Consider the following 27,276-nt stretch of genomic DNA (forward strand, 5'->3'; position numbering starts at 1 on the left):
TGCCTCAGGTCTGAGTCGCACAGGAATGGTGGGTCCTGGTCCTGCTTCTGGAGGAGCATCACTTTGCTTCCCTAGCCAGTGGCTCACAAATCAAATTCTGACCTTTAAAAGAGGGTCTTGTCAAACCTAATTTGTCTTTTTATCACATGGCAAAACCTTGGATTTTAAAAACAGGGTTTTGAAGCTTGTCATGTGAGAAGCAGAACAGAAGATGCAATTCATGACTGCAGCTGTTTGTCTTTGCTCCCCTTTGGCCCCCACAGCATTCTCACCACAGGGATGTTGAGCACTATTCTGTGGAAATCTCTGTCAGTGCTAACAGACAAATAGAGTTGTCCAAAAGACCCATTACCTTGGGAGAGGAGGCTCAGCTTCATGTGAGATCGTCTGTGTTCGTGCCCTGCAGTGCAGAGCTCGTGTGGCAGAGCTGTTTGCTTCCCTTTCAAGGGAGCAAGGAAGTAAAAATTGTCCTGTTTTAGCATGAGGCTTAGGCAAGAAGGGGAAGTAAGATTTTGTCAGCTTTTTAGAATGAGGTGGGAAGTCCATGGGTTTGTTTTTCCTGGCTGTTTGCTTGCTTGTTTAGAAGAAGTTGTCACTCCTATCCTCTTTGGAAGCTGCTTGCTTCTTGTGAAGTTCATGTCCTTCCTCCTGTCCATCTGGACCAGCTAAAAGGGCAGTGTCACCCAGCTGCAAGTGCAGTGATCCCATTCCTCTGACTCAGGCTGCCTTTCATGCTAGTGGGATGTGCTTTTGAATAGGGATCTCCTGTCATGCCACTGGGGGGTGGGGGAACATCTGTGCTGCTGTCTTCCTTTGCTGTTCAGGCTGGGGTGGTGTGTGTGAAAGTGGTCTGCAAGGTGTTGATTTTTTTTGTGATCTGGAAATGCCACCATAGATTAGTATTTTAGGTTGCTCAGCTGCTCAAGAGTTATAATTAAAGTTGTTTTTTAGAAAATCAAGCTGTTAGCATGCTAAATAATTCCAGGCTGTGGGTCATTTCTTGCTAAATCATAGGTTTAAAGTTCAGATTAGATATTTTCTAAGTAATAACTATTAATTATTTCTTGGGGTTTTTTTGGTAGTATAAGTAGGGGACAGTGCCTTGTAGTATGGAAACCTCAGGGCAGGTCTCAACTCCAAAACTTCTGTTATGCTGAACAAAAACTAAAGGGTTGAGGAAGAAGATGAGGCAAGAGCTGCAGAGATAGACACTCACCCCCAAAGAGGCAGGAATTGCTGGGATGATGTCCTGATGAAAAGGTCTTTGAATGCCTGTCTGAGGTTTGTGCCTGGGGCTGTACATCCTCAGCTGCTGATGTAGCTGGGATGTCATCTCCCACTGTTCCTGCTGCCCCTCCACTGCCCTTGAGCTTACTGGCTGGGAGGCTGAGCTCGGCCTCTGAGCTCCATCCTCTTTATCTGGAGGTGGGAAGAAAGCCTTGATGGACCTCACAGGTGCCTTTCACCCACTGCCACCTGGGGGGATGGAAGTGGTTGGGCATGTTTTTGGGATGGAGGGCTCTTTGTTAGCAAGTTCAGTCGATGTCAGTGTGCTGCAGTAAGAACCAGGGCAGCTCCTGTGGAAGCCAGATGGCTGCCTAGAGACATCAAGTTAAAGCTCTCCACTGAGCAGACAAATGCAAACCTCCGTGGCCTCTGAATCTGATGCAGTGACAGTTCCTTTTTGCATAAACTCAGTGAGTTCTGTGCCTTTCCAGATTGTCACTGATGGTGGAGACAGGCACGTGACAACAAATTTTATTGTTGGGCGCTCCCTTTTATAGGGCTTTGTGCAGGCAGCAAGGGAGCTGCTGTGGGACCTGTGTGGTGGCTTGGACAGACCATGGATTGAACAACGATGTGCATCCAAGTGACCTGCCAGAAGGGAGGTCCATGGGCCCTTTCCCTCTATGTCCAGGCTTAGCTATCCCTGGGGAATATTTGGGGGGAAGCTCAAGTATCAGGAAAGTCCACATTTTTAGCATGTTAAAATAATAATTGCTTGAAATACCAGCACCTCAAGTAAGAATGACGATCATAAAAAATTCATTACCTACTTACTGCAGAAGCTTAGGGACTTCCCTGAGCTTGGCCAAATCAAAGTGTTTATACATGAAGACTTTTTCCATTTGACATCAAAAAAGCAATGTCCCTTGATGTGCTGAGTTCTCAGTAATGAAGTTTTAGCCCTTGAATCACCTTTATTGACTTAAACTGTAAAGTGGATCCCCTTTAATTTGTTTTTTTTAAGTGATTTTACGTGTCTGTCTTCCTTTAGCTTGAGGACAAGAGATAGCAGCAGCAGCATTGAAATAATTGTGCAGTTGTTATCAAGGGACCTGCACAGTATAATTTTTTATATCAGGGATGGAAAGAAACCCTTCCAACGTTGCATTTTGGGAAGCACCATCTTGCCTGTGGTCTTGGGCACTGCCTTAGAAGCATTGCCCAGTGGTGTGGGACAGCATCTAAGCCTTGTATGTTCTACATGTGTGAACTCACGTGAACTGGGTGTATTTTTGAGCTTGAGATCTCAAAAATATATTGAACTCTGGTCACTTTAAAACCTTTTAAATACTATTAGTATTCTGTTAGTGATTGAGCATGAAAGTTCTCTCAACAAAATCCCGTTGGCAATGTTTGGTCCCATGTGACTGTGGATGGATGTGGAGGACCACACAAACCTCATGGCTGGGCTGAAGGGAGTTAGGAGTGGTGAAGGGTGATCAGCCCTGACCTGGAAGAGTTTAGAGGGATGGGAGAGAGAGAACATGCACATAAATTGTGCAAACCACACAGCTTCAGAGTTTCTGTCACCCTTTGCTTGCTGTTAGGCAGCTCCAGACCTGCATGGAGGAGGTGAGCCGAGTCCTGGCCATCTCCATTCCTGCAGCACTTGTTCCACACAATATGGGCTGGGAAGATTTCCTGAAATGTGGTGGTTTGGTCTCGCTGATGCCTCTGAGTGAGATGGATGATGATACAGGTGAATGTGGCACAAGAAGAAGCAGAGGCAAGAAATCAATCCTGTAATGAGCCATGGGAGCTGGGAGCAACTTTTATACATGGGAAATGAACAGTCCAACAAAGGCAGTTTTTTTGTTCACTGCCTCAGAAGTGAGGAAAACAGGATTATGGCTGTTTTGCTGCCTGAAGCACATTGTCCTATGAGGACATTCCCCTCCTGTCCCCATTTCTTTGTGTTTTCTGGGGAGCCTGTGCTACTCTAAGCTGCAGAAAGAGATGGGATTATAAATTGCAGCTAAAGCAGAGGCTGGTTTTCTCCTGAAGATAGTGTGGGACACTAATGAATTGATTTTCTTCTGTGACTCACCTCTTACTTCCTTATAGGTGAAATGTCAGCAAATCCAGTTGAACCCTTTAAAATTTTTTAAGGTAAAAAAGCTCACTGAACAAACCCCAGAATTGGTTCTAGAACTGTATCTGGAGATAACAGCAAGTTAGCCTCATTCCTTTGATAAACAGAGCTAAACTTGCAGTTCTCAAGCTACTTTTGTAGGTCAGTGGAAACTGTCAGTCTGTTGAAGTTTTGCAACACAGAAAAATAGTGTTCTGCTGTCTGCCAGTCAAAAACAACTGCAGGATCTTTAGTTCAAAGTTTTCTGGGGTTTATTTTGGCTTGTGCTGTTGTCTTTTTGATCACACATGTAATGATGTGAGACACTGTGGCAGATCTCAGTGGTATCTTCATTGGTTTTGGGGTATGAATTCGCTTTAGTTTTATCACCATCCCCATAAAGCATGATTGCATTGACTTGCTGGATTTGGTGAGAGTCAGGAACAGAAACATCAGCAGAAACCCACTTTACCAAGAATAAATGTGCATGCAGAAACAGCTCTCAGCTAACAAGGATGTGTGCACACTTGGGTATTTTGTCTGTGACCAATTAGCATGATCTCCCTCTTGACAGAGCAATGTGTATGGAGTATTTCAGCCCCTTTGATACCTCCTCCATTGCTGCCCTGCACCTGCACCCTCAACAGTGTTTAAATGGCTTTGCTAGAATTAGCTGGCACACCTTACTTCATGGAATTCTTGTGTATAGCACTGATAAGCCAAAAGCATGAATAACATCCCCTGTTCCATAGTGTTACTCTGAACATGTTAAAATATATAGCTACCAAAACCCATGGCACAGGATCTGCTTTTTGGAGGATATTCCTTCTTGCCATAGCTTTACCGTGGCCCACCTGAAAGCAAATGAGCATGTGAGGGTTATCTTTTACAGTGAGTCTGGTTGTTACATGGTTTAAATCCCAGAATGTGCATGACTTTAGACTGGTAGAAATTACTCAATCCTGGCAGGTGGAAGAAGCCTGCTGGGTCTGGACATGCTGTTCTGCATAGGTGGAGGACTCGTCTGGGATTCCCATGTTGGGAAATATGTCCCCACCAAAGAGAGATGTGTTTATTCCACGCTGGTGGGAGCTGTTCAGTACAGATTGAAAATGGTGGGAGAAGCTGGTTGGGTATTCTGGGGTTTCCCAATACTGATGTTTCAAATCTTTGTTCCTGTGACCCCAAGGGGGCTGTGGAGAGAAGCAAGGTTGCTGGTGAGATCCATATTCTGGGAACATTATATGGGCACCTGCTTTGGAGAAACCTTGTAAATATGTTTGCTGTCTTGGGTCCCTGGCCTGAAACACCCTTAGCAGGAGAAGTCCTCAAGGACTTTGGTTTATCTTTTGTGCTCAGGAGTTGTGTGAAGGGATGATAGTAAAAGTACTGTTGGTAAGTGATCCCTCCACCTTTGAATGAGTTTTGCTCCATGAGAATGTGGAGCTGCTGTCTTTGAACAGAGCATAAACCCAGCCATTCTGTATTTGCTTGGAACAGCTTTACTCCTGGTAAGAAATGCTCGGGGTTTTCCATATGGTGATCTGAGGGTCATCTTATTTCAGAGGAGGTCGCACATGATCTGATCACACAACATGGTAAGCTGAGTTTCAGGTAGGATGCACCAGGAATTTGAGGAAGGGAAATGCTCATTACAGAGGAAAAGGCTGGGTTTTCTCTCTAAGTTAGTGTGTTCAGCTCCTGCCCTGCTGGCTTTCTCTTTATTTTGGGTGTGTGTTATGAATGGATGGGGTTTAGATAAGTCCTTGCCTTTTGCCCAGACCTCTGGCAGCAGGCCGTAGATTTATTGAGGTGGCCAGCACCCCAAAACCCACTCTCATTCACAAGTTCTTTAATAATGGGTGATTTGGTCTATTATAGAATGAATTATTTATTTAATAGACACAAAACTAACAGATGTAAGACTTAAACTAATACTACACAGGAATAAGGACAAAAAGAGACTACTAGTAGAGATGTACAGTGTGGGGTTAAGGCTACCCATTAATGTTACAGCTAGCAAAGAAAAAATATAACTTAAGATTCAGTGTATCTTGCTGTCCAGTTGTTGGTGGGACACACGTTGAGATCCTTGCTCTCAATTCCCAGGAAAGTAACCACAGAATCTGCATCCAAACTCCGGGGAGAAGTCTTGAATGCTTGTCAGGGTTTGTGTAAGAGGCTTCTGCCTCTGTGATAATTCATGTGTCTTTTATAGTTTGTAAAACAGTGTCTCTCAATCAAGAATATTTCTTTTGTCTCTTCTCACCTCTGCTCTCCAGACTAAGATGTTGGTTCTTAGCTGAGGCCTGAGGTTTTTTTGTGTCAGAGATGACCCCTTGCTGGGCTTTTCAGCCAGGTTATCTCTTAATGCACCAGCTACCTGTGGTAGAGGAGGGGAGGGGTAGATGTCCTGCCACAGTGTGCAGGGGAGCTGTGTCCCTTCATGGCAGAGGAAGCAATACTTATTCTGCACAGAAAAATTATTTTCTATCCAAACTGTTAACTGATCCTGCAGCAGTGAGCTGCCTTTGATCCTCCTGACTGGAATGATCTTTGGGGAGAACTTTCCAGGGCCTCTCTCAGGGTTCCTCACAGTATTGCAAGACAGGTTTTCATCTCACAGTGACAGCAGAAAAGAGCCCAGGCTGTGCCAGGTCTGCCAGCTCTGATCCTGGTGCTGCTCAAAAGATCCTGGGGATTCATGTCTGGCTTACTATTTTGTGCAATTTACAACTGTCCAGGACTAAAACTAACTGATGACTTTTCTGTGGTTGCCTCTTAAGGATGGAATCTCTTTTCCCTCATTAATGGCTTTAATGAAGTACGTATGGCTGTTCATCCAGTGGGTACCAGAAAGCAGCACTTGTTCTCCATGAGGCAGACTCAAATCGTTCATGCCAAGCCCACAGGCTCTGCACTTGGATGGTGACCTGTGCACCCTCCTTGCTTCTTCTTGCCTGGCCAATGTTCCTGGGTTGTAGACCTGTGTCTGCTGCCTGTCCTCCCATGTTCACTGGGCCTGAGACAGCAGGTCCGATTAATTTTGCATTTCCCCATTTTCTGTCTGTATAAGAGACACTTTTGAATTTGCCCATGGTTTTAGGTTTGGCCAACACAGTTATTATGCCCAAAGCACATCATAACTCCAGTTTGTTGCCTTCTGACTCTTGCCAGAGTGCTGGTCATGGGACAGGGAGGATTTGGGAAGAAAAACTCATAAATCATAAATTCCTGCACAAGATGAATCACGAGTTGTTACCTCTTTCTCAAACATGTAACTGCAAGCTGTTACATCAGTGCCAGTCTGTGGCATGCAGGAGGAAAGTCCCTTTTGGTTAACATGTACATATGGGCTCTTCTGCATCTGTCTTTGGGCATCAGTTGAATTGACAATGTAATTGCGTATTTTTCCTGCTTACCCCTGGAGACTTTACTTATTTGATCCTCATATACTGGAATGTGCTCCAAGGCAGGGGAAGGGAAAGTGTTCTCTTGGTCGTGGTAGAAATTTGAATTTTTTCATCCTATATTTTATATAACTGTCACCTTTCTGGCATTTTGCTACAATCTCTGCTATGGAAATAAATTATGGGGGGAAACTGAGCCTTCCTCTTTGAATGCCAGAAGAAGAGCCAGGACTTGCAGAGTTTTCCAGTCTTGTTCTTTCCTCTGGGCTCTGACCTTGCTCCTTGTCCTGGCAGCTCTTGGCAAATCTGATTAACTGCAAAGAGGGTTTCTGTGGTTGGATCTTCATCCCAATCCATGTTTTTGCCAACTCAATCAAAACAAAGATGGGCTGAGATTAGCACCTTGCACTCTTCCCAGCACTCTGGGAACTTAGAAATTAGTTGCATTTTGATCATAATTAATATAGGGGTTTTCTTATAGACCTGTGCTAATTGTGTGCAAGTGATCTTGGAGCTGTGCTGAATCTCAGTGAGCAGACGACATCTGTAGCAGTTTTTTTGGGCTACCAAACTGAAGACTACACAAAGTCTGGCAAAACCCCTTCTGTTGGGCATTTTTTCAACTTCAAAGGCTGATATGTCAAAAGCCTTGGTATACTTCTAGTGCTGCCCTGCAGTATGTTTCCTTGATACATCCTGATTCACAGTCCTGAGTTTTCATCAAAGCAAAGGCTATGTACTGTTTTCTTTTTCAGTGTAGATGATAACTCAAGTGTGTGTATGTATGTACATTTCATGTTCATGTATGTGTCAGTAGAAATGGAAGTTTTCCTGCACAGATACCATGTTGATCATGTCTGATACTGACTTGACTTGACGATTGTGTGCAAAATGATGCTGAAAAGGTGATCCTAAAGAGAGGTGCAGCTCTGTTGTCTGGCAGCTGTTCACCTGGGGCAGGCTGGGCCAGGGAGGTCCCTGAAGCATTGAGAGCAGAAACAAGGCAGCAGGAACAGCAGGATACATAAGTATGTGTTGATTGTTTTATTTTGAAAATTTCTGATTCTGCTGTTATCCTCTTAGAGTTTTTTGGCATGAGACATGTGTTCTGGTAAGTGGAGAGTGCAGAATTATGAGGGGAAGGAATCAGTGGCCAATTCTGGTCATCCTGGCCAGTAAACGGTCTGAGCATGGCTGGAGAGACTTAGGATGAAACATTTCCACCTCAGGAAGCACAAGCATGCAGTGCTGGGTTGCATGCCTTCTGTTGTCCCTCAGCCTGTCTCTCCCCCTTCTCCCTGACTCCGAGGCTTCCTGCTCTTGGGAGAGAAATTGGTTGAGGTTTGGTTGCTGTGCATCCCTCTGCTGCCTTCGGGGCTCTGTTTGTTCCGAGTGCCTCTTGTGCCTGCACTGTCCCTAGTTGGTGTATCTCTCTGCCAGGAGCTTTGGCTTTGGTTTTAGCGTGATTTGCACAGCTTAAGCCCTTTCCCTGGCTATCCTTTCTTTCATTTCCCATTTGTGCCGGCTGCCTGCTCAAGCGGCTGCTGTCAGCGCCCAGTGGAAAAACACCGCTCCGTGAGAAACGCGCTGTAGCAGATCAGCAGGAATTCCCGGGCTGCTTCTGGGCTGCCTCTTTGTCAGCAGAGCTCAGCCATGGCTTTGTTTTCTCGCTAGCGAGTCAGAGATGCTGCAGGTTTGTTTGGAGCTCCACTCATCTTGTTTGCTCAGTAACCAGGGCAGTTGCCCATTGTTCCACTTGTGTTTTTGTTGTGTGCTTTTATGTGCCGTGAGGCACAATATCTTCATGCCAGCAAGAATAAGTTAATGCATCTCTCTTAGCCAACAGCCTGAGGACTAACAATTTCTGATTTGGGCTGCAAAAAGGGAAGGGAAAGGAGCTGAATTTTCCCCAGCAATGCAAAAAAACCAAAATTCAGCCCATTTGTTTGAGCTGTGTGGTCCCAAAGCGGGAACTCTGATCTGGCACTCACTCAGCCATGGACAAAGGATAGTTGATATTTGTAAATTGGTGCCTCGATCATTTCAATCTGGAAGGAATAAACATGCAGACAATCTGGTGGTGACTGGGGGTGAAGGGCATGTGATCTAAGAGGTGGCGTTCCTCTCTGATCTGTGTAACAAAGAACCAGCCTGTGCCTGTGTATGCCAGCAGGATAAATATACTAATTTCACCAGTGGTCCGTGTCAGTGCAGCTGCATGAAAGCTGAGCTGTCACTGGAGACAAAACTTTGTCTGTCCTTTGTTGTCATGTTGTGAAAGCTGGGGCAGTGAGATGAGGGTGGAGATGAGCAGCCCTGCCTGGGCACCCCTCTGGCTGCAGAGGCAGCTGCAGGCAGGAGGGCACTGATTCCTGCACATGCAGAAGAGTAAATGCCCTTGATCACTAATGAAAGGGGAGGTAGGAGGAGGAAAAAAGCGATGTTTTTTTGGATCAGCCCCCTGTGGAGGCAAAGAAAAGCCTGCCATAAGTTAATGGGCCACTTTCATAAATGTGGGAGCCTTGTGCACGCAGAGTGGCTCAGCCTGTCTGAGCTGATGCAGCTGTCAGCCTGTTTGTCTAGAAAATGCTTTTCTGAAAGGTATGATTATTCTAGACTGTTGAGCAAGTTCTTCTGTGTGAGTGCATTTAAACAACACCAGTGTATATGTGGAAAGATTACAAACAAAGAGAGAGGGGGCAGCATTTTTGATAGGCTGGGGAGGGCAGGAGAGGAGGACAAGGACACCTGTGGTGTCTTCTGAATTGCTCAGGTGTCTCACCAGCCTGTGACACATCCTGTGCAGGTGAGCTCTTTTTGGGGAGACTGCTCCTTTTGGGGCAGTGAGGATGAGAGCAGTGTGAGGCACGGGGATAGATGCATTCCTGTCTCTGCAGGGCCAATGCCCTGTGTTGGCTGTGCTTAGGTACTCACAAGGCATTCTGGAAGGGTGCTTCTTAAAAGCCTGTCTTTGGCCCTGGGAAAGGCATCTTCAAAGCACCCCAAGGCAGTGCTGAGGTCTGGCTCTGCCCTCATCAGGTGGGGAGAAAATTAGCAGCAGGCTCTGGGGATACCCTTTGTTTCCTTCTGTTATTAGCAAGGAGCGAGGAAATAATGATTTATTAATGCTTCTGTGATTCTCCTACACCAGGCTGTGAAGGAAGAAATTCAGTTTCCTGGCTGATAATCATGGCTGTAATTGAGCAGTACCATGTTCCTTGCAGAGCAGCTGGCCCGTGGGGTGCTGGTGGTAGCCCTGGTTCTCTGCTACAGTGGCCATAGCCAGAATGGCCTGTGATCCCCAAGGGTCACTTCTCTGCTCTTCCCCTGTTGCTGGCCATTGCCAGGCTGGTGGAGACAGGCTGTGCATAGAGCCCTGCATTTCTCTGCTGCAGCGTTGTTTGATTAAACCAGAAATATCTGATAGAGGGGGTGGCAGCCACTCCTTGTGGGGTGAAGCACGGTGGGAATGTGTTATCAATACCTCAGCAAATACCCCTTGATCTTTGTGGTATGTTGGGCAGAAGGCTGGTGCCTCTTGGCCACGGCCTGGGCACCATCACTCCGTGCTGACCAAAGAGTGCTTGCCCTGTGAGGGCCAGTGCCTTCCACTGCCATCCTTGCCCTGTCCCTGCCACCTTTTCTGCCTTCCCAGAGTGGCTGGCATGGCTGTGCCTGTGCCTGGTGAGCCAGTAAACTGGTGGAGGACACAGTTAACAGCTTGCATGCTGCAGTGGTTGCTCAGGGCTCTGCCAACCCCCACCGTGCAGCATCAGTAAATCCAGCTGAATTCCTGGGCTTTGCTTGGTACGTCTCCTCTGACAGCCCTGTGCACAGCAATGCCCTTTTCATGCATTCCCTTGCTTCCATGTGAGCCTTAGTTTATGAACAGGGTTCATCTCTGTAGCCTGGAGCATAGGATGGGGCAGGACTGCAGCACAGGACTCTGCAGGACTTTGGAGCACCCAGCCCTGCCTGCTCTCCAGGGCTCTGCTCTTGCTGCTGCTTTGTGGCCTCTCTCCTTTGCAGGCTGTAGAGGACCCCTGCCTGCCTGTGTCCCAGCTGCCAGCATCCTCAGGAGTGGGTGCTGGATGCAGGCAGGATTCCCCTGTCCTGCAGAGTGACTGATCTCCCTAGACTGCATGGGGAGAACAGTGAGGCACTGCCCAGAGCTGCTGTGAGCACGTAATCCCTTGAGTCCTAGGGAGGGGGAGATCATAGGTGAGACCTTGGCAAACCAGACTTTTGCCCCCTTGCAATCTGCACTCATTTCAGCTGCAATGTGCTTTTTCATCCATCCCCCTTTAAACAAAGCAGTGCCATTTTGGTTAACCTGAGGAGTGTGCGGATTCCTTTGACTCACACGATCTCTCCAGATACTGATACTTACTTTTTAACTTTGACTACAGTGCAGGGGATCCCTGATGGTGGGTGTGCTACAAACCCAGAATGAGAGGCAGCCCCTGTGCTGAAGACCCTGCCGTTTCCCCCCTCACCCAACCTGCACCCTCCCAGCTCAGCTGAGCAAGGGAGATGGTTTATGAGCAGCATCAACAATGTCATACAGTGCAAGTAGCAAGTTAATGCTGCTTTTTTATTCCAGCCTTTTGACAGGGCCTTGTTAATTGAAGGTTGGGAACAGAAACAAAAGGAAAGGGCACAGCAGCTAAAAGCCAGTTGTCACAACACTGCTGCATTAGAGTGAAAATGCTGTGTTTTATCAGATAGTAAGCACCCTCTCCATAATAAATGGCATTGCACAGCAAGGAGCAGCTCCATAGGAGCCCCCCTCCTGTGGAGGCAGGCTGAGAGAGTGGTATTGCTCAGCCTGGAGAAGGCATTAGGAAAACCTCATTGCCTCCAGGACTTAAAGGGAGCTTATAAAAAGATGGACAGTGACTTTTTACATTGGCAGGTAGTGCTAGGACAAGGGGGTATGGTTTTAAACTGCAAGGGTTACATTGGATGTTAGGGGGAAATTCCTTAACTGGAGAGTGGTGAGGCACTGGAAGAGGTTGCTCAGAGAAACTGTGGATGCCCCATCCCTGGAAGTGCTCAAGGCCAGGTTGGATGGGACCCTGGGCAATCAGGTCTAGTGAGTGACATTCCTACTCATGGTAGGGGTTTGGAACCACCCCCCTGCCTCTTGGTAGAAGATTTAAAAGGTCCAACCCAAACCATTCTATGATTTCAGCCTGTGGATGGATTCCTGTGGACTGTGCTGATGTGCCCTCTGGAAGAGGGCAGAGATGCTGAGCTGTTCAGTAGGATTCAGTGCTCTGTACTGTGTCTTCCCTGGGATGATCAGACTGAGAAAGGGTTTAAACCATGTGGGTGAAAGCGTGGAAGACTGGGGAGGATGGGACTGGAGGGGGGCTCGTGTGGGAGTGCAGGAGGGCAGGTGGGGTGTGCAGAGGGCAGGGGCCTGTGGCACTCAGAGCAACACTGGCATTCCCCTGGAGACAGCAGGGCTGGAGACTTCTGCACTGCTCCCCTTTCCCAGAGAGAGCACACAGCTCGCTGCAATTTTCTCTTATCATTTCAGGAAACAAGGTGAATTTGCTGAAATAACTTGCTGTTCCTTCCAGCCCTCCTTGGAATGTGTTCAAATACACTTTACTCCGTTTCCTTAGTTCTGTGGTTAGAGGTGAGGAAATGTTCCCTGGGCCATATCCCTGGGCCTCATGGGGCTGCTTGGAGGCTTCATCCCAAAGTTGAATTCTGAGTGTTGGTTTTGTTCTTGACCCGATACTTCAACAAATTTGGTTTTATTTTAAAAGTTTTACCCAGTTGCTTTCCTCCCTATCTTTCTTGGGAAAACAAACAAACGAAAAAAAAAACCTCCTAAATTTTTCAAAGCTGAGTATTGCAGAAGAGGTCTCTCCTTGTTTTTTTCCCCACAGTCTGTGGTAGCTGTTAATTCACATTTGCTTAAGCAATTAACCAGGATATAAATAATGCATAGGATGTTATCAGGAAACTGCATGCCAGTGTTATGGAGGCAGGCACTTTTGGCCCTGGTGGGGAGGGCTTCCCTTCTGTGCTCTACAGCCCCTGAAGGCCAATTAAGGTGCATCCTTGATGAGAGTCCAGCCGCTGCTTGGCTGGATAAATATGTGCTCTGATGCACAGGGGGAGGGCCAAAGCCAGTGAAAGAGGGATTTAGTGTTCAAACAGCTGCAGTGAGCCCAGAGTCTGAGCATTCCCCTCCTCCCCTCGTGCCTGGGCTGAGGCTGGAGCCGCAGGACCGTGGGGATGGTGCTGGCACCAGTGGCAGCTCAAGGAAGACCTGTGGTCAGAGACTCAGTTCCGTGTCCTTTGCCTTCTGCCTTAGTCCTCTAAAGGTCTTTTCTCCTGAAGGCATATCAGCTGTTGATAAACAAAGCCTTTTGGACTGTCACAAGTGTAGGAGGAACCTGCTTTATCTTCCTGTTCCCCTTTCAGCCTCCTCTGGGAGCCCAGGGAGTGGCGTCTTTGGTGTTTCTTCTTTCAAGGCTGCTGTTTACTTTAACTGCAGTAACAAGTGCTAAACCAGCTGGCAGGAGGAGTAAATGTTCCTGTGACAGCTTGGGTGGAGATTTAATAAGTCCAAGTGGTGAGTCCTGCATTTTGGCCACAATAACCCCCTGCAATGTTATAGGCTGGGGGTGGCATGGCTGGACAGTGCCCAGGCAGAAAGGGACCTGGGGGTGCTGGTGACAGCTGTCTGAACATGAGCCAGCAGTGTGCCCTGGTGGCCAAGAAGGCCATCCTGGCATGTATCAGGAATAGAGTGGCCAGCAGGAGCAGGGAGGTCATTCTCCCCCTGTACCTGGCACTGGTGAGGCTGCACCATGTTCTGGATCCCTCAGTTTAGGAAGGACATTGAGACACTTGAGTGTGTCCAGAGGAGGGCAACAAGGCTGGTGAATGACTGAGGGAGCTAGGGTTGTTTAGCCTGGAGAAAAGGAGACTCAGATGTGACCTTATCACTTTCTACAGGTCCCTGAAAGGTGGTTGTATCAGGTGGGGTTGGTCTCTTTCTCCAGGCAGCAACTGACAGAACCAGAGGACACAGTCTTAAGCTGCACCAAGGGAAATATAGGTTGGCTATTGGGAAGAAGTTTTTTTATAGAAAGGGTGATAAAGCACTGGAATGGTCTGCCTGGGGAGGTGGTGGAGTCACCATCCCTGGATATGTTTAAAAAAAGACTGGATGTGGCACTCAGTGCCATGGTTTAGTTGAGGTGTTAATGCATGGGCTGGACTCTATGATCTTGAAGGTCTCTTCCAACTTAGTGATTCTGTGATTTGGAAAAGATGCTTCAAGTTACAAAACAAGAACAAAAACCATCAAGAAAAAAGTGAGAAAAAAAAATCATTCAGAGCCAATAGACTTTGGAGACCACCAGATTTCAACTGTCACATTCACAGTTGTGAATTTGCTCCACAGGAAGGCAGCAAGAGCAGGAATAATTTGGCTTGGACTAAACTTGGCTTTGCAGGGGGATCTCAAAACCTGCCTGCAGCAGGCTAAATATTCAAGGCTGCTGCATAGTTCTGAAGTTTTGCCTGTGGTCTCCCTGCAGGGATTATTGGATTTCAGTGCTTGTAACAGTGACTTTTTTCCCCAAACATAAACTCTGGCAGTTTTCTGTATTGTGGTCTCTCCTGCCATAACCTCTGGTGCAAAAGAACCTCAGCTGAAGGGCACAGTAACGTGTTGGATGTTGTTTTTCAGGTGCTGGAGCAGGATGTGGTTCTCCAGTCCATTGACCGTGCCATTGAGGCTGTGCACAATGCAGCCATGAAGAATGGGGGGAAATACAACCTGGAGCAGAGAGATGTCCTCCAGTAAGTATGATGGGCATACTTACACCTCTGGGAGAGGTGGCAGATGGAGGGTGGTCACAGTGGCATTCTGTCCATGGGGGTGTTGGATGTTGTTTGTGCTGCAAAGTGCTGCTGCTCTCAGAGACCTTCACAATGTTTTAGCTGCTGCTGCTCCTCCTGACAACTGTGTCCAGCAGAGTAGAGCTTTGGCCTTGCTCCTCTATCTATGTGCATGCCAGGAAGAGGAGATTCTCAGCCACACTGTAGGCTTGGAGGAGAAGCCCAAAACCTTTCTGGCTGTGTTTTCTCTGCTTTACCAGCCAGGAATTGTAGAGGTTTTTGGCATGTGGCACAAGGTCTTTAATACGTTCTCAAATAATTGCTTGTGAGGAGAATTTTTGTGTTCTCTGACACCTCAGCCTCTGTGCTGAGGCATGCTGGTTTAATCTCAGTTGAACAGCAATTCTAAAGTGCAGGCAATTTCTGAAGCTTGCAAGCCAATATGTGACTCTCCCTCGAGGAAGAGGCATTTTTCTCCAGTGAACTGATGAATAAATTATGGGCTTTTGCAAAGCCTCTTCCTTCCTTCCTTCCCCAGAAGTGCTTCCTTAGTTGTTAATGAAACTGGAGCTGGTGTTCAGAGTAATGTAGCCCATTGTGGTATATATAGCCCAAATGCAATAAATCATTAAAAAATAATTTAAATGTTGCTGCACGGTCACTCCCTTGAGCTTTGCCCTTCCCGATGTCATCATTCCGTTCCAGAAAACTGATCCATCACCGGAAGGAGACTGTGTCCCGTAAAAGCCACTCTCCCACCCCCCAGGGGACAGTTATGACCCAGTCCTCCAGTGATCACCACCTGGATGTGTCCCGGCAGCCCAACGGGGTGTGCCGGACGGGCTACGAGCGGCACCACAGCCTGCCCAACACCGAGTTCGAGGGGGACGATGAGGCTCTCTACCAGGTAACACTGCCTGGACACTTGCTGGGTTCCTCCTGTGGTGCCGTGGTGTTTCTTGTCCTGGTGAATCAAATGCCTTTGCAGGTGAAGTTACAAATCAGGTTTTTGTGCTGCTGACCTGGGATTACTGCAGTGTGAAGTGTTGGTGTCTGAGAAATCTGGAACAGTCCCTCTGCCATTTACACTTGTCATGCTTTTTGGAGTCCTTGAGGGTCCATGGTTTCGTGGTAACATGCGAAATCCACTCCATACTGTGTGACTGTCTCTTGGCAACTTTCTAAAAGAGTTGCTGGCTCCCTGGAGAATGCTTTGAAAAGCAGTTTTGACATGAACAGTAGAGCTCCCTCCAAGCACTCAGCACTGCTTCATTTTCCCCTTGTTATGTCTGCACAAGATCATTGGTCCTTAAGCATTTTATCTGCTGTGGCTGCCTATTTATACTCCTCAAAACAAAACAAAAAGCCAAAAAAACCCCAAAGATCCTGCTTTGTCTGAAAGTTGCTTATCATGATGAATTAAAGGCAAATTGCAGGAAATAAGATTTAAAGCAGATCTTTTTTTATCTCAGCGACACGCAGTTCCAAGGTTACAGTGTGGCGTCAGTGAGGCTTCAAAGTAGCAGCCCAGGATGAGGCTGTGGCTGTTGGGGATAAATGATGTGCCAGATTTCCCTGTGTAGGTGTAGCTGGATGTTAGGGCTAAAGGTGCCAAGCAAGGATGAGCATTTTATTCCTCCTACAGATGAACACATGCACTGTAATTTTTCTTCATCTCTCTGGACTGAGTGTTTGGAGGTATTGTGTTTATAAGGCACTGATCTGCTGTCACCCCTAGCAGATGAGGCTTGTTTTACACTTGAAGAACTGTGAGTTTGGGGAGATGAAAGGTAGCTCTGGCTCAGTCTGGCTGAACACAGCAATTCCTACAAACCCCATTTTTCTCCTCAGCATTCATTTCTGTTCTTTGGCAGTCAAACTCCATTCTCAACCCTGTACATTATGGGCTGAGCAAATGGGGTGCCTTACAGCCCATTCTCCATGCTGATTCCCTGTCTTTATCTGGTCTGTGGTTTGGTTGCTTGCCAAAAAGGAGGAAGACGAATTTCCTTGGCTGACAAAGAACTGTTTCTGTCTGGGTGGCACTGAGGATGCAGTTGAAGAGCTTCCAGCTTAGCCCTGTGCTGAAAGGGCTCCTTGAGATTTTAACAGCTTGGTGGATTTCCTGACTGCTTTGAAAATACAAAGTGGAGGAAGCAGCATTGCTTTCTTCCACTGCTTATGCAGTAGCCTAAGAGGAGACCTACTGAAATATAAACTTTCTCACTAGTTCCAGGGGAGCAGAGGTCTTGGCATGTGCTTTTCATTGCTTGGGATTTTCAAGTGCATTTGCTGTTTGCATCTGAAAACCTAAGCAAAATTTGAGGTTTCCTCTCAGTGGTTTTGCTCCCAGGACTGAACTGGCTGCAGTAGTTGGTGGGGGCATTTGTGCTTCAGCTCCTCCACAGTCAGCATAAGGTGGGAGGCTGGGGCTGCTGCCACACCAGCTGCCAAGGGTGGAGGTTGGGCTCTTGGAGTATTTTATTTTAGTCAGTCTGCTGCATTTGTGCATGCTCAGTGAGTTTGTGATGCTCATCTCCAGAAACCTTTGCTACAGACCAGTGTGTCTGGCTTGGCAGAGTTTGCCTGGAGGAGGTGGTGGGTGGGAGATTGTTTAAATTGGTTTATTGTTTTGTTATTTTGTTTAAAGGGTACTGCTATAATAACATTGCTCCCAGGAGTCAGAGTGGTGATGTTCTCTGCCTGCTTGGCTGCAAAGGGAATGGGAGTGTTGTGGTAAAGTCAGCTCTTGTTTTGAGCAGCACAGGGAGCACAGCCTGCTATCAGTCCTTGCAAAAGGGTAAAGGACAGACAGCAGATGTGTAAAATCTGTGGATCTGAGGAACTTCACAGTGCCCTAATAGAGGCCTGGGGAAAGGGAGAGTTTCAACACAAGTGCAGTTGCTTCTCTTTAAACCTTTGGTAAGGTCCCTCATCTTTTCCCCTCTGGACAGGTGGGATCTGAACTTCAAGGACTCCTGCATGGTCACCTTGTGCATGGCAGCTGCACAGAGGAGGGGGGTTTCCTTTGGGGGTTTTGGTGTTGTACATCCTCCTGGCCCCAGGTAGTGGCTAGGAGGGGATGGTGGAGGGAGGGGATGGCCACTGTTACACCTCACAGCTCCTGATCATGCAGCTTGGGCAAGCACAGGGAAATTCCTGTGATGCTTCATGTGCTTCTCACAACTGCTTGTACTGTGGTGTGTGGCTGTCTAAACTGGCAGAGGCTGAACTAGCGTTGTCTGTACATCTATTAATTTAAGCACTAGCCTGTAATAACTGTTAAACTTGTGTGGTAAATTTGGGAGCCATGGAAATACTCCAGAATGACCCAGCCCTCGCTATCTCCAAACAATGTCATGCATCTGCACTAAGCTCTGAGCCTGCCTGTCTGCTAAATCCCACTGCCTCTGTAATTGTGGCTGTGCCATGCCAAGCAGCTCCAACTCGTGCTGTCAGCTCCAGCACTCTGCACACAGGGTTCTGCTTTTAGCACAGCTGAACTTTCTGGATTTGGGGCCAGCCTACCAACCATGGCAATGCAGAGACCCCTCCTGATCTGCTTGACCTCTCTCAGCTGTGCAGTCTCTTTTTGGACCAACATAGATAATTTTTGAAGCTGTGTGCAAGTATTGGGTAGCATTCCACCCAGAGAACAATGTGGGGTGGATTGACAAGAGCCGAGTGTGCAGGCAGGGAGTCTGCAGCAGTGCCTCGTGCTAATTCACTGGCTGAAGGCACTCATAAAGTGACTTTTTATATGACATGGTATAAGGTTGGATGTATCTGGTGTTGAGTGGGAAAGGGACTAAGAGATCCTTTTTTAAAAGTCTTTGTGCAAACTGCTGTCTTTACTTGTCTAGTGGATCTAGACATTGTCAGCTTTTGGCATAGAGTTGTGAATATTTGAGGTGGCTTTTGAAGATGTTGTATTTATAGGAATATCTTTGCTCCCATTTCAGATGAAGTTTTTGCCCTTCCTGGATCTGGGGGGAAAAAATACATTTTTCATTCTCCTTCTACTGAGCTAACATAAGATAGAGACCCTTCAGGGGCCTGTCTCAGATTTTCACTCTGGGGTGGCAGAGCTCTGTGCCCTGTGTGTGTGGTGTTTATAGAGGTCTATTCAGAAATGTCAAGGCACAGAAAAACTTCTCTTCCAGGGTAAACAAACCTGGAAAATTGTCACTTGCATGACTGAATGTCATTGTAGACTCTGAATGGTTGAAAGCCAGGTTACCCAAGGCATTCAGACCTTCCTGTGCTCTCCTAGGAGGTTTGGCCACAGACAGTGATTGCAATATCCCATAAAAGCAGAGGCACATTTGAGGCAGCAGGCTCTGAATCCCAGCAGTCCTGAGAGCCCCCGAGCAGTCTCCTGGCCCTGAGCTGCTGTGCTGTGGGGACTGGTGTATTGATGCAATGTGCTCCCACCTAGCTTGGCTGCTGTGTTCAGGGATGCTCTGCTCATCAGAGGTTGACCCTGAGGCTGCACCTCACTGGAGTAATTGTGGGTGCATGTGATACTGGTGATCATGGTGTTTACATCTGACAGGAAAAGATGAGTGTAGGAGTCTGGGTCTGGGGCTTGTACACTGCTGGCTTGGCAGTCCTGGAAGAAGAGACTTGCATGAGAAACCCCAGACATGGAGAGTTAATGCAACTCCCTGGCAAAGCTTTTCCCAGTGTGTCTTGCTATAGGTAGCATGGTATTGCACAGAGGGTCAAACCCTATTTTCTCCCTGCATGAGCAGAAGTAGCTTTGAAAGCGTGGAAAAGGCATTTACATGTTTCCAGTCCTTGGCTTTGTCTTTCTGCAAGGGTATTTGTAGCTGATGTAATGGATCTCTCCAGAAGAGTGTGTAAATACACACTCTGTTTGCAGCCTCTGTGGAGCTATTGAGAGTAATGTGGAGACATGGTAAGTGTGTGGGATTGCATTTGGAATAAAGGAGGAGTAAATGCTTGACAGGTCTACACGACATATGTGCCATGTGCTTCTGAACACAGTAATTAAACAAGGGCTGCTTTGCCTGTCACAGGGAGGGGATGAAGTCAGTTTGAGTCCTGCTTTGTTCTTCTAGGAGGCTGCCCATTAGCATCTGCCCTCCTGAGAAAACTGCCCCAAATGACAAGAGAGATGTAAGGACAAATCTACACATGCACGTGAAAAAGAAGTCTTCATAAAGAGAATATCTTTATTATCAGCCTCCTTTGATTGCTCTGAAATCTTTCCTTACAGATCTCACCACAGGCTCATCGTGCTGCTCCTGTCACCCCCCCACCTCCAGAGAAGCGCAAGAACACACAGATTGGTGCTCCCATTAAAAGTAAGGACAAGCTGCTCTCCAGGTCTTGGGCATGAAGGAGACACTGGGTCCTGTAACAGCCAGGAGGCCTTTGTGCTTAGGTCCTTATCCATTCCCTGAATTCTGATTGTATTTTATATCCTTACAAATATATCTATAAAATGTATACAGCCTGATTCCTGTAGGTTTTAATGCTAGTGGTCCTGAGCTGGTGACCAGTGCTCCTTCAGGCCTGTTCTGATTTTGGGGGGTCTGAGCAGCTTGTGGATGGGTGCCAGGTACAGCACCCCCTGCTCCTTCAGTGCCTGTGGCTCTCCGAGGAGCAACTCTCTGCCTGCTCATGTGGCTAATCTGGCTAGTGCACAGTCAGTGGTTTAAGGTCCTTTTTCTCCCACAGACACCATGGCTGTCTCCCAACAAGGCAGAGGGAGCGTTCCCTTGCAGTGTGTGAAACTTCACCAGGGGAACTCACTGGCTTTTAATGCAGTCTCAACTCCCAATCTGTTGAGCACTTTCTTTGTACAGTAGTTTCCATGAACTCAGTGTCTGGTGCCTGTAAGGAGCAGTAATAATACCATGGAAACATCTGCCTATGTGCTGCCCACAGGCAGAGGAGCAGGCAGTGAGAAACACTTGAGGGCAGGACCCTGGGGTCAGGGCTGGAGCTTCTTCATCTTCAGTCAGCATGGTTGGGCTGGCAGAATAGTGCTTATCCTTCTGACTTGCTGCCAGCTTGCCCAAGTGCTCTGCTGTGCTGTGACAGTGATGCCATTGGTGACACCCAGCCCATTTCAAGCCCACTCGTGTCCCCTTGTGTGGAGCAGGGCAGAGCTATTGACTTGCAGGTAATTGAGACTTGGGGCTGGCACCAGCTTCCTTAATGGTACTTAATGGTATTGAGCCATTTTTCACTGGAGTAGTGGGAGTTTGCAAAGGTCAATTCCCTTCAACTCATTATTTAATGAAGCACAGGGGGAGCTATGAGTCATGAATGATCCTCTGTGAGGAGGAGGAAAAAGGGGGATGCTGAACCTGCGTGGGTGTGAAAGGCCCAGTTTTTCTGCCTAGGTGGTGTTTACTTTGGCAAGAGAGGTAGATGGACTAGTGGAGGGCTCCTAGCACCAATGGAGTAGGAAGGGTTGTAGTTGCCTGCAGAAGGGCAGCAAAGGCATTTCACATCAGTCCCACTGCTCCTTCCTTTGGGCATGTGTGTGTGTAACTGCCTTCTGTGAGAGCTGAGCTCCCCATGGGGCACAGCTCCTTCTCTTCCAGCACTAACACAGCTGCTCTTGGGAAGCTCACAAACAGCCAGCCCCCACTGTTTGTCCAAGTAATTGTTTTCATAGTCAGGGAAGTGCTCAGATACATTTCTGCCCTCTAGAAGCTAATGGATAAGATTAACCAAAACTATATATGAGACCAGGTTAAAGGAAAGAAAAATCTTAATATCTCTTTGCTTGTTGTGGATTTTTTCCCCTTGGAAGGTGGGACTCCCACTGCTAGAGCTAGTCAAAACTAGAGGTGGGGGGGAGAAATACAGTAGAGCAGCTAGTGTGGAGGTTAGTGAAATCAGTGTGTGCCTGCAGGGCTCGTGATCAAATGTTGTGAGAGTGGTGAAAAGAAGGGAGTAAAGTGGTTGTCAGTGAAGTGTTTCCTCCACTGTCAGTGCAAATCGTGAGGTCTGTGCAAGAGGGAGGTGCAGGCTTGTGTGTGAAGCCTTCTGTGTCTTGCAATTCTGAGGCACCATCTTTCAAAACCGAGGGCTTACGTCCTTAACACAGAAAAAGCCTAACCCAAGGGGAAAAGACTTTTCTGTCCCTTAGTTCTGTCCATCTCTCCCTCCCTTCCCCTGTGTGAAACAGTGAGCCCTTTGAAGGGTATTCATCTCAGCAGAGTAGCTTTCCCTTTTCTAAAGAGGTGATTGTGTGGGAATGCTCCAGAGAGAACTGGTACAATTTTGCTTTGAGATAAGTGAGGCAGGAAGAGGAGTTAAACTGCTCTGGTCGAATGCACAATGAGCCTTTTAATGGACTGTGCTGTAGCAATTTGGGGTTTTTTTCTCTTTTCCTTTGATGCTGTTGCTAAGGCATGTTTAATTGTTCCCTTTCAGATGCTGTTGAAATTATTCCTGGGTCAGCTTCTAGTGCCTCCTCTATAAGCACAACATCCCTGGATACCTTGTACACTGCTTCTTCTGTATCCGAGGCCGCTCTCCCCACGGCCGCCTCCAGTCCTGCCAACACCCCGCCCCCCGTGCCCAGCCGGAGCGTGCACACCACCATCACCCGCAACCTGGACAGCGGCTCCGTGACCCATTCCCGCTACGGCACTTCCCCAAAGGATACCAGCAAATCTCCCCAGTCCAAGAGGGCTGCCCCAGCGCCGCCCGCTGAAGGGGGGACACAGAGGTCCCACAATGTGGATGGGGAGAAGACTTCTCAGGTAAAGAAAACTGCCCCGGGCCCCCCTGCGAGCCTGGATGCCTTCAGCAACCTCTGCCTGGAGGACAAGAAGGCGGCTGGGGTGGAGTTGCTGCCAGGAGAAGGCGGTGGCCTGGTGGCCTCCGTGCCCAAGACAATTGGTGCCGAACTGATCGAGCTGGTGCGCAGGAACACCCACCTCAGCTACGAGCTGTCCCGCGTGGCCATCGGCATCGTCATCGGCCACATCCAGACCTCTGTCCCTGCAACCAGCAGCATCATGGAGCAGATCCTCATCTCCGTGGTGGAGAGTAAGGTAATGTGCGTGAGGCTGCTGCACGCCACCTCTGAGCATCAAGGATAGGAGCTCCTGGTGCTTGGGATGAGAAATGCAGTGAGATCCCAAATGCAAAGGTGCTACATGGGGGTAAATATCCAGCCAGGGGAACCAGGGGTTTGAGCCAGGTCCTAGTGCTGTTAGCAGAGAAGTGGAAAACAGGTGAGTTTATTCCCCAGGTGAGCTGCAGGTGTACAACATAGCTTTGAGTTGGAGCATTATCTTGAGCTTTATGTCAAAATAATTCTGTCTTTCTCCTTTGGCATCAGTCATTGAAATGAAGTGCACCTGGGCAGCCTTCTGCTTTAGCTGGAGGGATAATAAATTTCAGCTCCCACTTGCTCAGTGCAGCCCTGAGGAGTGCACGTCATATAAAACTTCTAAGACTGGAATTCCATTGCTTATAGCAAGACTAAAATGAACTGTTGAGAGGCATTTGAATATGGAGGACTAATGACATTCAAATTTCACATCAAATCATAATGTGGGTGCCTGTTTGTACTGAATAGAAGGCCCTATAAGCAATCATTAAGTCTCTGTGGCCATAACGTAGTGGTTAATTGCTTCCTTCTCCAATAACAATGCCCTGTCAGTGTGTGATCTGGATTCAGCAAAAAAAATTTAGCTGTTTCAAGCAAATGTTCTGGCTCTGTCTTGCATACTGAGTTCAGTTTTCTGATATTTGCACCTTGTCCAAGATTTGAATATTATTTTTATCATTCGTACCTGTACTCAGGATACAATAAGCTTAATTCCACTGAAGTTATTTAGTGCCAAGTTTCTGCAGAGGAGATTTGAAAGCCTCAATTTCATGGCCATTGCTGCAGACCAGCCTGAAAAGGATGGAAAGAAGGTGATGCGGGTGCAGGGAGTAGTATGGATCTTCTGGTAACTGATATGAGATCTGTCATCTAGGACATCTGAAGGATTTTAAAATGACCAGCAATGTATGGAGACACAGCAGAAGGTTCTGTCCCATCTCATAATACCTCATCCTACCTATCTTGAGCAGTACTGCTTTCAGGACAGCCTGCATGGGCTTGCACAGTGCTCAGGTGTAAATGTTGTGGGTGTGGTGTGCATTTTTTCTCAGTGTCCCAGGCAGGTGATACAGCTCTGCTGATATGTGGGGGCCTGGTCCCAGGTGAGGTTGTTCACCTGGTGTAGAAGACACCTCTGACAGCTGAAGGGTGCTCACGTGTACTTGTGGGGAGGCTGCACTACTGTAGCTTCACTAGTGTGGTTTAGTGGTACAAATTATTATGTTGGCTTTGTGTTGTTCATTATACCAAATCATTCCACATTCTCAGGGGCTTCTGTGTAGAATTGTTGCTGAGTTGTCAGTTCTAGGTCAAGGAATTTTCTTCTTTAATTTGTAGCTTCTGAAATCCCTCTACTCCCCAGTCCATGCAAATACATGACAACTCATCTCTTGCATATTTTTCAAGGTTTTTCTTTGACTCCCTAAAACAGAGTGCAGTATCAGCTTTGATTTCAAGCTTTGCTCTGCTTGTAGTAGATACCATACCCGCTTCAACCTTTTGTTTCATGTTCTTTAATTAGTTACATCCTTTCTATTCCTTTTCCAGTCTTAATTTAAAGTCAGCTCACTGGTTTACTAAATCAATTCCAGAATCCCTTACCTCTCTTCTATCCCCAGTGCCTTCTGAAGGTTAAATAGTACTTCCATCTTATTTACCTTGCTGCTCCTCCAGCGTGGAGTCTGTACAGGCACATGGTTTTTTTAGAGAATGAAAGATGCTGGGACAGCATCCTGCTGCTGCTTTTTGAGAGGTAATGTAAGACTAACTTGGGGAAACAGCAGAGACAAGAAGGGTGCTGAGGAGCTCACACCTTAGGAAAGATACTTCAGAGGTACCATGCTATTTGGGATCTGCAGGGGCAAACGTGCCAGGTTGGCTTCCCTGTGTCAGCATTTGGCCTGGCCTTGGAAATGGTCCCTCCTCTTGTCCATGAGCTACCTCATGATAAGTGTCACAGTGGCTGGGTAAGATGCACAAAGGGACTGAAACCTCCTTTCAAAGGCAGCATTGCAGTGACTGTCTAAACTGGAGCTGGCTTCCATGGGAACTCGTTGGAAGTTTGAACATATGTAAAGATGCCCCCTGGTCTTCTAGAGAATCACTTGGATTAGTGGGTTTTGGTGATGTGTGATTGCCTTCAGCTCTGTTGGATCACCTCCCATCTGAGAGGAGGGCATGTCATGTACTGCAGATGTCATGTCTAAGGAGGTTGGAATTTTGCAGATTTATTAAACTTGGTGTGTGACAACCAGAAGTGCCCAATGCTCAAGCTAATTGCACCTTGAGAGGGACAACTCAGAAACCACTTACCTACTTTTATTAAAATAGCCTTGCTGAATTGTACTTGTGACTCAGACCCATCTTCTGGTTGCCTTAAATTTAAGCTTGAAAACTGCTGACAGAGATGTGTAATGTAAATTGGTCTTGTAGTTGAGCCCAGGCTGCTGAGTGAGGTCAGACTATTCTTGGATGTGTTGGAGATGGAGGAACAAGTCATAAAGTAGGTGTGGGAGGTGTGTTTCTGTCAGGGGTTTTCCTTGTAGGGAAGCTCAGCTGGGCTGTGGCCTGCTCCCAGCTGCCCATCACCAGAACCTGTTGTCCTCAGCAAGCTCTTGCAAACCTCATGGCTCACGTGGCTGAAACCCTCTCCTTCCCTGAAGCTGCCTTCTGATCATTCATTGATTCAGCTTTGCTTAAAAGAGACTGGCTTGTGACAAGGCACAAAGGCTGCTCTGGGGCTCAGTCTGTCCCCACACTGGCCAGGGGCGAGGCAAGGCCAGCAGGGTGAGTGCTTCCAAGGCTGAGTGCTTTGGCTGGGCTCTTAGGGGGACTCCTCCTCAGTGAAATGGTGTAACAAGAGGGAGGCTGGAGGGCAGGAGGGATGCATTAGTGCCTAGGCTGGCCTTTGCCTCTGTAACTTCTGGTAGAGCCTTTATGAAGGTCCGTGGCAGTCTTTGCATGCAGCTATCCCAGCTCAGCTGTAGATGGTTCCACTCCTCCAGAGAGCTGCTGAGGACACCTCTGGAGCCCTGAACAGTGGAGGCTGCAGAGTCCTTTCTGAGGCACAGCTAACGTGGGGGCTGGCTACTGTCTCCCTGTGACACCCACAGGTCTGTGCATGGCTGACATTGCCTCCCTGCAGAGCTCACCTGCCCTGGGTGGGGCTGTGTCAGCTGGGAGCAGACCTGCTGCTGCTCAAAAGTGTGTGGGAAAGGCCTGCCCTGGGACATTTGGCTCAGCTGAAGTCAGGCATCTCTTGCTCCATATTTCATCTCATTTAGCAGTTGCTGAGGAGCATGGAGGCCTGCATGTGTTGGGACCAGTGTTAGCTGTCTGGTTTCTCTGGATAATGTTGTGGAAATGGTTTGCTGCCCAGAGGACGGAGGAATTCCCAGAGCAGTCCCCATGAAGTTGTCTGAAAACCTGCTATGTGATTTTGGGGCTCATCTGGAGGGAAGGTGTGTACCATGGTTCTGGTGATCCACTGCACTGGCTGGGGGGGTGGGGGGGAGGGAGGCAGGGGAGTGGGAAAAGGAGAAATGGCCAGGACAGCAGCTGGGTTTGCATGGCAGGTGTGGCCACCTCTGAGCAGTGTGGGTATGATAAAGTTCCCAAAATGGTTTTGGGCTGCTCAGGAAGAATGAAGTCCCTGTAGCAGCTTGTTCTGCTGGGCTGGGGGCAGGGAACTATTTGAAGCAGCAAGATAATGCAAAGTGGCATTGTTAGAAATACTGAAGCCTCCTTCTGCTTATGGGCTCTCCAGCAGATTCCTGGAAATGGCCATATGATGATGCTGCAGGTTGTTTTAGCTGCCAAGATGTTCAATAAGCAGAGACCTGACTGGTGATGGGAGGGCTGAGAATGGTGCTGAAAGTGCACTGAGACAGTGTGAGGTGTAGTTACATGGTCAGATGGAATAGCTTGTTAATGGATTGATCTCATCCAAGTCCATCCAAGCTTGATGCTCAGTGGAGTCATTAAGGGCTGCAGATGAAGGATTGGAGAAAGTAGATTAGTGGTAAGAGGCTGAATAGAGGGATCATTAAAATGAATACTCATTAAAATGGTCATCCAAAAAGGGCCCAGCAGTGGACTGAGGTAGGACTGGCCCTGCAGTGCTCCAGTGAGGAGGATGTAAGGCACATAATGGAGAATCCTCTCCCAAGCAGCTGGGACACTTGAGGACAGGCAGGTGACACTGCAGTGCTGTAGGTCCTCCTAAGGAGATGGCAAGGTGAAGTGATTCTCTTAATGTATTTGCTTCTGATAAATCACCATTCAGAGGGAAATTCTCATTCTCGTACTCAGCTCCTGAAAGCTGTTGTGCTTTCTTACAGCTGCTTTTCTGCTAGGCCACCCACAGCTTCCCAAAATTTCAAGTGTGGTCAGTGGTTTGTGTTAAACCTGCGTGCTTCTTCCTTCATTACCTGCCTGACAAAAATTATGTAAGAAGCAGCAACAAGAAAGCTTCTTTATTTTATAACTGAAGCATGGACTTGAACTCCTAAATTAGTTCATACCCCAAA

General features: G+C 47.6%; 1 protein-coding gene across 1 annotated transcript in view; it reads left to right on the forward strand.

The window, feature by feature from the left end:
- Positions 1–27,276, forward strand: part of NCKIPSD (NCK interacting protein with SH3 domain) — a 50,313-nt gene that overhangs the window by 7,934 nt on the left and 15,103 nt on the right. The window contains exons 2-5 of the mRNA XM_064432679.1: positions 14,489–14,601; positions 15,346–15,547; positions 19,883–19,970; positions 22,060–22,685. Of these exons, the coding sequence (XP_064288749.1) occupies positions 14,489–14,601; positions 15,346–15,547; positions 19,883–19,970; positions 22,060–22,685 (1,029 nt within the window). The remainder of the gene's footprint in view (positions 1–14,488; positions 14,602–15,345; positions 15,548–19,882; positions 19,971–22,059; positions 22,686–27,276) is intronic.

Source organism: Passer domesticus, chromosome 9 (assembly GCF_036417665.1).
Source record: "Passer domesticus isolate bPasDom1 chromosome 9, bPasDom1.hap1, whole genome shotgun sequence".
Classification (NCBI taxonomy): Eukaryota; Metazoa; Chordata; class Aves; order Passeriformes; family Passeridae; genus Passer; species Passer domesticus.